General features: G+C 43.8%; 1 protein-coding gene across 12 annotated transcripts in view; it reads left to right on the top strand.

Moving 5' to 3' along the window:
• Positions 1-2,906, top strand: part of nectin1b (nectin cell adhesion molecule 1b) — an 80,222-nt gene extending 77,316 nt beyond the window's left edge. For all 12 annotated transcript variants that reach the window (XM_085915719.1, XM_085915718.1, XM_085915721.1 and 9 more), the window contains one exon: positions 476-2,906. In XM_085915719.1, the coding sequence (XP_085771845.1) occupies positions 476-966 (491 nt within the window). In that variant the 3' untranslated portion in view covers positions 967-2,906. The remainder of the gene's footprint in view (positions 1-475) is intronic.
• Positions 2,907-15,062: the final 12,156 nt, after the last annotated feature.

A 15,062-nucleotide genomic window follows, 5' to 3' on the forward strand; every position in this document is an offset into this window, starting at 1 on the left:
TTGTCTGATGACACCACGTGGAATTCCAGACAATTCCAAGTTCATGCATGCAATTTTTTTTTTCCTTTTCAACTCACGATGCACTTTTGTATGAAGCACGGGGTAGGGGATTCAATTGTGGCCACAATATAGAAACAGTCAGCCCTCACAATGTAAATTTGCGATCTGAAGACCAGGACTTCGGACCCTGAGGTCCAGAATTGGTGACCCCCTGGTCTACGATAAAAGATGACTGTATCGTGGCCACAATTTTTTGGTTATGCTTGGGGCTCTCTACTTTTGTTTGTCCAGTCTGAATTTGCATGCCGCCTCCTTTGGGTCGGGTGGTTCGGGGGTCCGCCACGGGCTTGGGGTGTCCTCCTTTTCCCCCCTTTGCTTTCCCATCCTTGTCTTTCCCATCCTTCCATCTGCACAACCACACCTCCTCCCACCAGAGCACTGACACACTCCCTTCCATCTGTCTTTTCCTACCCAGAATTCCCTAACAACCCATCCGGGCGCAATGAGATCCCTCCGGAGCAGCACAGTGCAGGCGTGGCCATCGGGCTGGCGGTAGGGGGCGTGGCCCTGTTGGGGGTCGCCGCCATACTGCTCTTCGTATTCCTCCGCCGCCGCCAGCGCACCTTCAAGGGCGACTACAGCACCAAGAAGCACGTGTTCGGCAACGGCTACAGCAAGGCGGGTGGCGGCGGGGGTCTCCCGGTGCACCCCCCCATGCCCAAGAACCTGCAGTACCCGGACGACTCGGACGATGAGAAGAAACCCACGCAGATGGGGGGCGAGCGCGATTTTGACCCGGAAGCCGAGGACCTGAAGAGGCCCTACTTCACGGTGGACGAGGGCGAGAGCCGCGACTACGACGAGCGGACTCTGGCCTTCCAGTACGACGCCGAACCCGAGATTGCCGACGACATGATCTCCCAAACCGACGGCTCTGTCATCTCCAAGAAGGAGTGGTACGTGTAGCGGGCGCCGCCCCCGCCAGGAAGCCTACCAGCCCTGCGGTGGCACATCCCCAACCCCTTCACCTCCATCACCAACCCACAATGGTCAAACTGCACCCCCCCACCCTCGGAGCCCTCCGTCCCTTCCTCACTAACCCCGCCCCCCTTTGCCGGACCCTCAAAATCACTTCTATTTACCGCCATTTTTGTCTGGAGCCCCATCGGATCACAAACTTTGACCCGGTGCCGAGAGCTGCTGGTTCTTTAGTGTCTTTGATCTCTTGGATTATCTTATTGTAAATGTCTTAACGTGTAGACCGCTTGCAGGTGGAAAGGTTTTTCCCTGGAAAAAAATGTGCGGGGAACTCGGACGGTGGCACAACCCAAGCTCGCTTAAATTGAATCGAGGCAACTGGCTACTTTTTGGTCGGTGAAGACTTTCTACTTTCATCAAAAATGATTCTTCAGTTCTTCAGTTTTAGCTTTGGGCGCCCCAAGGTTCACGATAGTATAGATAAATGTTATTGTGGAACTGAAGAAATGTTTTGGATGATATGTGAAAGTTCTTTCACCAACAAGAAGAGTCCACTTGCCGCCATTCGACTGTTGCCAATTACCTGGAAGACGCAGAATCTACACAGACTTAATGGATCATCATGTTGTAAATGTCTTAAGGTGTAGACCACTCGCTGGGGGAGATTTCGCCGGCAAAATGTTTGACACTGGATACATTGGGCCTTTAATTTCTTTTTTTTTTCGGTATGTCTATTACCAACCCACGTCGGTCGAAGCCCGCTCGTCTCGCCGGACACCAATCATCGCCAGTCGAAGATCATTTACCGCCGTTTTAGTCTGGAGGCGAGAGCTCATTGGTGTCTTTGATCTCTTTGTTGTAAATGTCTTATCGTGTAGACCACTCGCCGGTGGAGGGGTTTTTTTTCGAGCACATTTATGGGGGGGGGGGGGGAAAGTCTGACACTGGATTCATCGTGGCTTTTAAAAATTGTGTTCTTTTACGTGTCTCACTTGGTTTGTAATATTGCGATCAAAAAGACAGCAGCTATTTTTTTGTTTGGGGGGGGCGTTTTTGGAGACGGACCGTACCCCTCCCTTTTAATCCGCCCCCTTGTCAACCGTGTCGTGACATTTACTAGAGCGCTCAAGGGGGTGGCAAATGTCATCAATGACACTCAAGCGCTAAGCGTCTGTTTATGGTACAAAGGACTGCAGCAGAACCTCCAACCTGTTCAAAGGGAATTCGAACATGAACGGCGGCCGTCTTGGAGCGGGACAGGTCGCCTACAGCTTTCGTGTTTCTTTATTTTGATGAGAATGAATGCTTGTTTGTTTGTTTGTTTTTTTCATATATATTTAAAAAGAAATCACTGTTAATGAGTGGAAAAATACAGAAATTGTATTAGGCCTTATGTTACAGTGGGACAAATGAGAATTTGATTCCCTGCTGGTATTAATTGTAAGTTTGCTCACTTGGAAAAATGTCCAACTTCTGGAATTGATTATGGTAATCGACAGGATCCATCTGTCCATCCAGTTTTTAATAGCGCTTGTCCTCATTTGAGGCCAGAGTGTGCTGGAGCGTAGGCCAGCTGGTCTCGGGCGAGAGGTTCAGGCCCAAGACTTTACGGTCAAGACCAGGTCCAGACAGTAAAAAGTCTGCCGCACTTTGGTTTCTAATCTATCGATTAGCGCCTGTGGCTAAAGCCAAACTGTGGCCGTATTTCTAGTGCTGGATTTTGAGACGTTTTGAAATTCCCAGAACAGCAGTCTTCCTCCACATGAGCAGTTAAGATCAGAAGTGGCCAATTGGTTGACGGGCACCAGATGATCTGGCTGAATTCCGCATTGTAATCACTTTTATTTTAGGGTGTCCATAAAATCCATCAAATTTAAGACTTTTAATGATCCTTGTTAAAAATTCAGCAGGGGATCAAGTGGTTATTTCCTCCACTGCGTGCATGTTGGTGTATGAGTGTGTGTTTGTGTGTTTTCATTTGCAGTCAAAAGTTGATGGGCACACAAGCAACGCTAACGTGTTTTAACCACATCGATATAAATATATAAATATCATAAATAAATAGGAGCAAGGGAAAGCATTTAGGTGGTGAATGTTTTACAATTTTATTTCAGATAAGCATGTCAACGTTTTTTTTTTAAATATAACAAAGTAAAGGGTGTCGAGACGTTTCTCTTTTGTAATTTTTTTTTTTATATGGATCCCATTTAAATACCCAACAAGTTTTTATTTTTTTCCACCTTTGACGTCCATTTTTGCCTTTTTCACGTAAGAAAAATTGGAGTTTTTGAGTTTTCCATGTTAACATCCCGGTGCATCCCTATCACAGCAAAGCAATTCACATCATGAAACGTGTTATTTTGTTTTGTTTTTTTCTCCCCCTAAGTCTAAAAAAAAAAAAAAGTCAGTCTTAGCCCCATGTGTAAGCACAACAACCCCATCAAAGAGATTACAAACTTGCACGCTGTCCAAGCACAAAGTCAACGTCCCGCCATAGATGCTGGTTGACATCTTTTTTTTATTTTTTTCCATTTTGTAATAATAATGACTGTAGCTTCATTCCATCCTGCTTTTTTTGTACTCATCACGCTGTAAATAGTGTACATAAGATTGAGAGTGTAGGTCCACTGTGTGTGTGAGCGTGTGTGTGTTAGGGTGTTATCTAAATGGAACTGCAGCACCAGAGACTCAACGTCAAGCGCCCCCCCCCCCCCCCCTTCCCCCCCTCCCCCAATGCTCGTGTTTCTCAGTTTACCACTACTAGGGGGCGCCAGTTGACACGTTCGCTTTTAATGTCCATGTTACGTTCCGGGATATCGATGGCAGTGGGAAAAAAAAAAAGAGAAATTGTTTGTCTGCAGCTACGTGAATGTATATTTCTGAGGGTGTTACAAAGATGGAAAAAAAAAAACCCAATTGTTCAAAATTGTGATGACCCAGTGAAGTAACTTGTATTTGTTTTAAGCATTAAATGATTTCAATAGTCAATTCGGTGTGTGCGTGTTGTAGAACCAAATGGCCATTTTTTTTATGACAAGACTTTTTACAAGCCACAAGAACAGCTCGTCTAACTTTTCGATATAAAGATGTTTCTCCTGCAAAATATGCGCCTTGGCTCCAATGTTGGAAAACATTGCACTAGGTAATGCCACAACATGGCTGCTGTCTATTTACAGATGAGGGAAAAAGAGTGATCACTTCCCGAACGGGAAATATGACAAAAACCAAAAGCTTGTCTTTTTCTTGTCATAAATGTCAAGAAGAAAAATGTCCTCCATTGTTGTTTATTGCGTGGCCTCGGCGAATTTAACGGCGCTTGAATCGCCCACGCTATGATGTCACGCTATTTGCCGAATTGGCGCAGGCATCAAAGGGCGCTTCCCAATCCATGTAGCGGACCACCCGGCAGGCGAGATGTCCACCGTGCAGTAGATAAGCCTTCAACCTACACCTTTGAAACGTTGTTGAGGCGTACACGACAACTTCCAATCGTCTATAAAATGTCTGCGGGGCTCTCTTGATGCAACCTCCCTTTCCCAGCATGCAAGCTCACATCTCACGACATGATGTAAATCGCTCCGGCAATGCAAACACAGTCGAGTCGACACTTAAGAACATCCATCCCAAAAAAATGGACATTACCGCACAGTATCAGAAAATGTGAGACCACGTGAAAACGTGCCTGCGGATACTTTGAGCCAATCGAAAGCCGCTCCCATGAGAAAACTGCTTTGAGAGTTTTTCTTAGCTTCTTCGTAGGAGCAAGTCGTTAGTTTTGGGGGTTTCTATCAAATCAAATGCTCATTTCCTGGATTTTAATTACATTTATTCCTACTTACATAGTAATCTATTTATTGAGAATGAGATAAACGATTTAATTGGACAGTGAGAATATCCGCCAATAAATTCAAAAATCTGTTCAGTGATGATATTCCACGTGTGGACACAGCTCTTAAAAAAAAAAAATCAATATAAGGAGTACCAGCGTGTGCCCATTAAAGCCAGTATGCAATTAATAAGGGAGGGTGTCGCGGCTTCTATCGATTCTGTGCTGTAATTGCATGTTGCCATCGGCACTTTGATGACAACCCAAGCGAAGTGGAACGGGGCCATCCGTTTGCTCCTCAGAGTCCTTTGACAGTGACGACCTAGCTTGGCTTTTAGCATGCGCCGCCATTCTGCTTCACTCTCCAGAATTTTCTTCTATAAAAAAAGCATCAAGTGTCGGCCCAACTATATTAAAACCAATCGATTTGTTATTAATGAAAGACAAACTACAAAATGATCTCATGATTGTTTAGGGGTTTTTTTTTTTATACAAGAAGTTGAACCGGAGAGGCGTAGCGCGGCGCTAAGAGCTAATGAGTTTTCTTTACGCTTCTCTCGTGAATGGTATTGATTAGAATTTCTTCCATTCGCCCCCGCGCGACTTTTATCGGCTGCGTCGGCTCGCTTAGATAAACAGTGATTGGGTGCCAAAGTTGGCAACACTCGCTAATCATTGTCAAGTGTACTCGCGTGAACAAATCATTAGCGTCGAGGCGGCTTCGCTAGCTTGTTCTTCGTGATTCAACTTTTGTGCTTAGAAGCAGCGATTGTTTGATTGGGGATAACTTTTAAAAATAATGAACCTGTCTTGGCAGGAATAGTCTTAGCAAGATGTTGCCACGGCAACCGCTTCTGTACTTCAGCCATTGCCAGTAATTGAGAATCACTGAATTCCATTTTACAAGTGTTTACATACAATGTTGGTGGCTAGGTGGAGTTCTGTTGTATTTTACTTTCAATTAAAGTATGTTTGCATTTATTCCTCAAGAATTATTTGTTTCTTAATCAACAATTGTAACAGTAATGGATGCGATAAATATGATTACAAAAGAGTTTGATTCCAGTCGGGTTGCATGTCACGCTGAAATGCGAGTCGACGTTTGATCAATAAGCTTTGACGGCACAAATGAAGGAATCCACCTGCCGGGCTGTTTTTTGGTCCATCAATGAACGCTTTCGTTCTTTCAAGCCAAGAAGTTAAAAGTTAGCAACAGGCCAACTTTGCTCCCGCGTGACCTTTAGCTTCCCGTCGTCACTTCCAATTAGCTTTCTGTTCTGGGTTCCGGGCTTTGTTTGCTCTCTTTTGTGTCAAGTGTGACGCGCATCGATTAGTCGCAGAGCGTCGCCTGGCCGCTTTTGCCCCCCTACTGATGTTTAATTGGAATGGATCGGCCATGATTTGACAAATTATCTCGTAAATGAAACCTAAACAAACGGCTGTGTGTGTGTACACTTATACACACACATTATATGATACATATATAATATGACGATATAATGACTGCTAAAAAAATATCTACACTACTTGTGTGGAAATAATTTCCGATGTGTCGTATTTCCAGTTGGTGCCTTTGAGGGGATTTCCCCAAACAGTCCACAGTTTGCGTTTTAATTACACGCTGCCACGTCTCTGATTGCATATTGATTTGCGGTTTAATTTGTGTAAAATAAAAAAAGGATTACTCCATGATTAACAGTCACACAGACAAATCCGAATGTTTGCATTGATGGGAGCGACGATAGCGACGGTGGTCGGCGTGCTTCACGCCCCAATTTGAATGGGATTCAGATGATAGAAAATATGGGAAATTTTCATTATTAATTCAATATACGTCGATGGATGTATGATATTTTTCTGTGTGCCCTTTTTCATGTTTTATTTTGGCGTGTGTCGTTTTTATGAGCTTATCATAGGCACGGCTGAATGTTTCAACACAAATTAAGTTTTATTCTCAAGTTACCGTCTTTTTAATATATTGATATAGAACTAATATTTCCTCTTAGTTATGTTATGCTCTGGATTGACATTTCACTGCAAAGAAACTTGCATTACTTTCCTTGGTAGTGTGACTGACTGAACTCTCAGTGACGTCAGCTTGAAAGTAATAAATGACGTGCTGAAACTAATAACAGCGCTGACTCACTGCAGCCAGCTGTATTATTCCAATCAAATGACAGGACCCCAACACACACCCAAACAAATGTACCGTAGTGGATTGAAAAACATTGAAGCGGCTCTTAGGTGCCACTAAAAGGACTCCATGAGTAACCACAATGTTTAATCCGCTGTGATATTAACGGTGACTTTATGTGGCCAAAACTCCTCAGCATCTTTTTAATCAGCCGCCAGAGATGCCTTTTGCTCCTTTTTGAGCACGCCACTCGTTGTCGAGTACCGCACTTGCGTCTTTTTATGACTTTTTTTTTTGGGGTCTCTTCCCTGCTTTACTTCAGCAATCAAAACTAGGAAGGTATTAGCATAATTTAAAGCAGCGCAAGAGAGTGATGTTTATTTATGCCTCCTTGAGGACGATGCCATTTTGTTTGTCGGCGACCTTTAACGTCTTCGCTGATTGCTTTTCCCGGCAACTTGTTGATCTTTATTTATAACCTGCTGAATATTCTGCCAGACTTGGCTAGGCTTAGCTTAGCATTTAGCCTCTCTCTGTGCTCAGTCAAAGCACTTGTGACTTGACTGAGAAAATATTTCTGTCGAATTGTAAGTACTAAGATTCTTCTCGAAGTGTAACATGTTTTCTTCATAGAATGCTAAGTCGAGGCGTGCGAGCAGGTTGCGGCTTTTCTGTCGAAAGTGAAATGCGATCTGCTGGCTTTGTTGTTGTTATTGTCGGAGGTTTTGTCTGAAGTGGAAGGTGTGTGCCGGCTGACGGCCTCTAGACAAGAATGTACCTGCATGAACAAAGATACACTTTGGCATAAATTCTGTATCAAGTCTTTTGGGAATTCACACAAAATGGAGGGAAAGTGCTATCATGCTAACGTGCGCGCTGAGTCGTAGTCATGCTGTTGTTGTTTTTTTCACAACTTAATCATGAGAATGATGATGATCTGTTGATGTTCTGTTTTTATTTGACTTTGCTGCAGGTGGACAGTTAGATGGACGGCCATCTTGATTTTCAGGTTTACTGATCTGACGGTGAACAGCCATGACAATATCTCGTTCTTGAGCGACACTCACAACATTTGACTGTTTTGGGAGTTTTCCAATCGATAGTTATGACAGTTTACGAGCAACATCCCCTCTGCATTTGCGTAAATAAAGCCCACCTGGCTGTTGTATGCAGTAATTGTCATGGTGGATGTGATTGGCTGTAGCGCCTAATTAAAGTGCTTTTTTTTCATCAGGTCCTTTAGTGTGGCGTTGGCGGGAGTGTCTGACCGACCGCCTTAGCCTCATTCTGTCATCTCGTTTCAAGCCACAATGAACGCGCGCTCCTTTTCTTGTCCGTCCTGACGCCCGACGAAACTCATCGGCGGCGAGGGAATTGAAGCGCAGGCTCTTGTTTTGTTCGGGGTCCCTCCTCCCGGGAGCGCCCATCAATCAGGTGATCCATTGTGCTCACCGGGGAAAGCGTTTCCTCTATTCAATTGTCAATGCTATTGAAGCGACGGCAGGGTACATTATAATCTGAAGGCCGCGAGCATGGCGGCAAAAAGACGCAAAGGCCACACGCTTTGTTGGCGTTTGGCGCGGCGGCTAATGACGTTTGTGCTCTCCGTGTCTCCTGATGCACTCCTTCAAACTCTGAGGATTTTTCCCGTGTGTGTTTTTTTTTAAACGGCAACAATGGAACACAGTCTAATTCTTCTGATTTAATCAGATCCGAGCTGTGGGAAGAATTTAATCTCATGCTGTCCTCCCCGAAACAATCAACTAAAGCCCAGCAGCATGTGAATAAAACCACTTCAACTCAGCATCCAAGTGAACAAGCACGAGGTGGAAGTCAGTCTTGTACTGTATGTGCCAGTGAAAAGTTTTTAACTACATTTTCTCCACAGATTTTTGACGAATTCATTCATTTTAAAGAAACCAGGACAAATTGACTCGCCGCTCGGGGAATGAAATCGCAACAAAAATAAAAGCTAAGTGCAAGCAGACAATGAAGTAAACCTGGACGAGGCACGAACGGCTGGAGGGAGCTGATTGGTTGAAACCAGAGCGGTGGTTGACGAGATGAAGTGCAAACAAAACCCGAAAGATACCCGAATAGATGCTCTCTCGACTCACCAGATTGTGAACAACAATTAAGGCCTGTGACTTGCAAAGGGGGCGGGGCAAGTAACCAAATGAGCCAATAGCCAAGTAGCTTCTACTAAGGCATTAACCGTTGACGACCTTTGCTGTACGTGTGGCGTGATTGGCTGGCTCGCAGTCCAGTCATCCGCTAGTTCCTGCAGCTCCCCCTCGATCCCAATGAGGATAAGTGCAATATAAAACGGATGGATGGACTGTTTATGAGAGCGGCTAACCACATCAGGCTTCCAAAGCGCTCTGTTTTCATCTCAACCCAAATGAAGCGCCGAGCGGACCGAGCTGACTGATTGGTCGGCCTGCCGTCGGAGCGGAACCGGCAGCGAAAACACCCGAGCGGCCAGCTGATGCTGATCGATGAGCTTGTTGTTTTCGTTTTGTTGAAAGCCTAAATGAGGAAGGAGCGGTTTGTACGTCTTCATTTGCTCGCCCCGGCGTCCGTCGGCGCTCGGCCGTCGGCTCGGAAAGACAAACAAAGTTTGCGGATAGAAAAGAACGAACGAGCAAAACCAAGTGTAAACTTTGTTGCTGTTTTTTTCTCGTGGAATCAATAATATTTTAGCGTGGCTGCACAAAAACAATCTGGCTGACTGCGGGTGTCAAAGCTTGTTTCTCAACAGCGGCCTCAGTTAATGGAGCATGTGCAGATGCTGACTTTGTTTGGAGAAGCTCAAATGGGACTAGCGAAGAAGTCACGTGGCGGCGGTAGCGCTAGCTGTTCGGCAGGGACGGAAAGGAGCTGCTCTGTCGGAGAAACATATGATAAATATATGGCGTACGTTTCAATTTGTGTTGATTTAGCGCATGTGACCATTAGCCAGTTCCCCGTGTGTGGTAATGGCAACCACCTGTGTCGCCACCGCTCTGGAGAACAGCTCAGCAATTTTCTGCTGACTCGACATACTCTTACAAAGCCCCCCCCCCCCGTACCCTGCCCCCCTTCTCACCCGCCTTACATGACCAGCACTCCAGTAACTCCGTCGAGTCAGTTGCGTGACGACACGCTTTCCTGCAGACGTCTAATGACTGCTGACTGCAGAAGCAGTGGAAAATGGAAGCTGTGTTCTTAATTAGCTTTGATTCAGATCCTATCGCAAATGAGGAGCGGCTTGTTTTTGGAACCGCAATAAAATATAATCTGATGAGGCGAAATGGAGGAGTCGCTTCCCAGCCTTAGTGACCGTCATCTGACCCTCTGATGCAAACTAAAAAGGGAAGCCATTCATAAGTTATGGTATCAGCCGTCCTCAAAATGGTCTCCGGTTGGCACACTGGCTGCTAATAAAACACGACACAAAAAACAATTGCAATTTGCGCTAGCATCATCTATTAGGCGGCAAGCTTTTGACTGACGCTTGGAAGGCATCCAGTCGTGCTCTGGGTGGTTGTAGTTAGCAGCGAAGGATCAAACCCGAGATCTGTTTCTGATATTGTGAAGTCAGCGAACCAAAATATTAGAGACAGCTCTCAGTATAATGCAATACAGTTGGACAGTATGAAATTCTTTGGACGAACAAAACTCAAAGGAGTGGATTTTAGAACTCAAAATATGACCTCAAAAGCAGTTATTTGAATCACACAAAAACCAAATTATGGCCATGGATTAAAATTAGCGTCATCTATTGGCCTGGAAGAGAATATCAGAGCGTTGACACCTCCAAGTGCATCTTGACATTTGCGTTATTAAAAAGCCATTCCTCCAACCTTCAATTTTCATTGCCACATATTCTTCAAAATCAAGATACTCTCAAGACAAGTGGCTCCTCGCGTTAATTTAGATAAGTTGTTTTTTTTTGGATCGACTGACAAGCAAACTAAGTGGCTCGTCTCGTCGCACAATGACGGCTTCCATTTCAAACATGATCCGTAGCACTCCACAGATTGTGGCCCATTCACAGCTTTTTGTCAAGAAAAGATTTAGTTTTTAAGGCCACTGTCATACGTGAAGTATTTGGTGATGTAGATCCCAAGTTATCTTTGCGCCAACCTGATAGGACTCTCAAAGCAGATCTTTGTGAACAAAGGCCTTCAATTTGAGCTTTCTGTGACTGCTGTCAGACATTTGTATCTCAATGTGTGACATTTGACAAGATGGAGCAGCCACTAAAGACATCTATCGCAAGTTATCTTCACACTAGCCCGATAAGAGTCTCGGAACAGCTTTCTGATATTTTTCTGACTGCTGTCATACATTTGCGACCGACCGGCCGTCCGTTCGTATCACCTCACAAGCAGCGCTGAGTGAAGATATAGATAGCAAGTTAGCTACACGCTAGCCGATTAGCTTGCTCAGAGCTACTTTTACCTTGGCTATTCTGAGAGTGGTTTTGACTTCATCTGTTAGTACTTTTTAACCAAAAGTAGCACCGTTAGTTTCTCGGTAACTTGGTCATGTTGAATTTTTTTTTTTTTACGATGTCGATTAACCCAAATAGGACTTTCAGGCCATCGAATTTAGTTTTGTGGGGCCGAGTTTGAGCAAGTGAAGACGCACTGCTTGATTAAGAAGCATTCACGCCAATCTTCATTTTCTATCATTTCTCAAAAACAAGGCGCTCGAGTAACTCGTCATGCTAATTAAGATGAGTTGCATTCAGCTTGACTGACACGTAAACTAATTAGCTAGCTTCTTCGCGGTATGACAACACTGAACGGGCCAAAATCAAAACGTCGTCGGAGCGACTCCAAAGACGACGCTCGCTTCCCAATCGTTCCCATTTGTTGCCGTCGCCTTGTGCTTTACTTTGATTAAAGGTGCCGTGTCTCTTGTGGAAAGTGTGGAGATAAAGAGTCCACTTCTCCCCGATGGCCTCCAGGGACTCAGAAAGGGAAAGAAATGATTAGGCTCACGTGCCACTCAATTACGCCATCCCTGAAAGCAATCTCTTCTCAGGATGCAATTATCCAGGACGGATGGCGATGGGGTCGGCCCCGCTGGTGGAACTTTAAATCTAAGCCCGCTTAATCGATCACACGTGTCGCTACCCCCTACTTTCAGTGCCCACATAAAGTTGGACCGGTAAGAGGCAGGCATACTCCTTCATCAACTTTTGTAACTTATTTTGGTACTTTTTGACGACCTTTTTTGTCCCAATTTCTCTTAGCTTGGTCAATGTCAGGCTGTTTCTTATTTTGGTAGTTTTTTTACTTCCTGTTTGTTTTGAAGACTCTCATTTTAGTTTTTTTAGTGGCCAAAGAACTTTGAAGTACTGTAGATGTGACCGGTGCGTTGGCATGATTTGCTATGTTAGCATCCCATGCTAGCTGTGGATTCTCTGGCTAGCATATGCCTCTATGAATTTATCTGTTTTGCTTTTTTTTATTTGATCTCTATAATCTGTGTTTTTCCAGTTGTATCTTTTAATTTTGTGTTCCTATTTTATCTTGATTTTCATTTCATCCTGTTTTTAGCTCACTATTTCTTAGCCTGACAATAGATTCGTTTTGAATGTTGCTTCACAAACTCACCCAGCCACGTCCAGCGACTGATGATGGCAACCCTTTGGAATGATCAAAATGATGGGAGCCCACCAAATCGAGACTTCCATCTGCTCAGCTCTTATTGAGATGAAAACTTTGTTGTACATTTTCTCTCTCTGTCCCAACCCCAAAATGAGTCTGTTGTTTTTAGTCTTCGCTGGCCACGCTCCCGGCTCTTTATGGGAAGCTTTAACAGCGCCTTTCCAGATCGGGTTTCCACCATTCCCCCCCCCTCTAAATCTCGCCGGGCCTGACCGCCTGGCAAAGCGCTCACGATTCCGAGGCCAGAAGAGGGGGCTGGTGTGACCACAGTTTGGAATTTCTTCTTTTTTTCTTGTTGCTCTTTGTCATACAAAGCCAGAAAAATGAAAGCAGATGTTGGGAGCTGAGGTTTGTTGGAAGGGGGAGCGCAAGGATCATCATTGACAGGCCTGTCTCCGTGGCGACCGTTCTGACGCTCTTAAAAGTGCTACGCGCACAACAAACGTGAGGATTTGATTATCCAAATGTTTCTCACGAGGCACAAAGTGAAAGAAGCACTGTGCTGGCCAAGCCCTGGTGTAATTACGCAGTGGGAAAAGATGTCTTTTATATTCATGAGCTGAACAACTGGCTACAATTTCAAAAATGGATTACAAGGAGCATATTTCTCATTTTCAGTCCCCACATCGTTTTTAACAGGACATTAAGTCTGTCTTCTTTTTTTTCCCCCCTCGCCTTTCTTGTCACATGAGTGTGGAGAGAGGCCGTTGCTTGTTAGTTCACCCGGTGTGATTTCTCAGGATGTTCTCTTCTATCTTAGCTCATTGGCTTTGGTCTGCTGTCCTCTGTGGAGCACTAATAATGAAATCTTTAGATCCTCTCAAACACAGTACAGTAAACAGCCCTCCTCCGTTGCCGGGTTATGTTCCTGCCCACCCCTGCGGTCGATGAAATTTGCAATAAAAAAAGAAAAATACAGAAAATAAATAATGCTGATATATATATCTGTGTGTTTAAAGTAAACAAGTCATATTTGTTGAAACTAGTACACTTAGATACAAAAGTAATCTGGTTCCAATATGTACTTAATCAAGTGAATCTACTGCCGTGACTTTCCGTAGGCGTAAAAAGCACGACTACAGCAACGAACATTCGGTTTAGTTCAAATTAAAGAAGCGTTCCGCAAGAGCTGAGATGTTTTATTTTATTTGACCAGCTCATCATTAGTTAAGTAACCTTGAGGTTTTGCTCATGAAACTTAGCCTTGTTCCAGTAGTGCTTGTGAAATGAGGAGTATGGTTAATTTGGTGGGAATTTTGATCAAATTTGTCGACCTTATGAAGAGAGTTCAATTGTGAAGTTGACAAAAGCACCGGTGCACTAACGCGACGGCCTTCTCGCAAATTGTTTTTTTTTTATCAAAAGTTATTTGTTATTCCGTCTCTGAGTGCAAATCACCCAGCGAGAGGACATGTGGGATGGATGTAGAGGGGATGGCCTTGGGTCAAAATCGTTTTTTAATTTGCATTTAAAAAAAAAAAAAAGAAATTCCAAGATTTTCATTCAGCTGCTTTGATTTGACTTTGTAAACATCCTTTCCACAATCCTTTTGAGCCCACGCGCAAGACAAAACATCGACAAACATTCCGAAAAGGTTGATGCGCCATACGAACCAAAAAAAATCAATTTTTTCTTTTTTTACATGATATGTAACCAGATTTTTGGGTGAAACTAAAGAACAGGCAGACAAAAATTCTAAAGATAAAGTTAAAAATCGAATCAAATCACCGTCTAATTTCAATCCATTGCCTGCTTTTCGTTTTCAAACCGACCTCTTCTCTTCCGAGGTCCAATCGGAGTGAAGAATAAATGAGTTGTCTGGGTCATTTGGCAATAGCCCGCGAGCTGCCCCCGACTGCACCGGAGATAAAGAAAAAGCCACAGAAATGAAGACACCAAAACAAGACCATTTTTCATTCTGACACTGCTAAATTAAACTCTGCCTACTACTTCTTTCCTCCTACTAAAAAAAAAACTTTAATTAAAGCACACTTGCATACACAGGTGAGATTTTAATGGTCTTTGTTTGAGATAGTTAGAACATTTTTTAAAGGGTAATTGGATCAAAACACTTAGCACCAGTCTTCGGGGTATAACGTGTATTTGGATGAGTTTTTTTTTTATCTTTGTCTGGGCCAGAGAATCCATTCATATTTGGAATAATAATAATATTTGGTTGGAGTTTTGGCTATTAATAATGATTTATTATTTTTAATGTGTTTTCTTATGCCCATAATGCCGCGAGGTATCGACTTCCGCACCGCAGCCATAATAAAGCCATAAAATTTCAAATTGGTAAATGATGTTTACTTATGAAAAAAAAAAAAAAATACAGTTTAGGATTTAGTTGGAATCGCAATTCGGTCACAGAGAAAAACACTTCCCTAACAAGTGTTTATTCCCCATGTGACCCGCATCAACACAAGCACTTTAAACACTGTCATTACGTGTCACATTCAAC

Source organism: Syngnathus leptorhynchus, chromosome 7 (assembly GCF_054491065.1).
Source record: "Syngnathus leptorhynchus isolate UIUO chromosome 7, UIUO_Slep, whole genome shotgun sequence".
NCBI lineage: Eukaryota > Metazoa > Chordata > Actinopteri > Syngnathiformes > Syngnathidae > Syngnathus > Syngnathus leptorhynchus.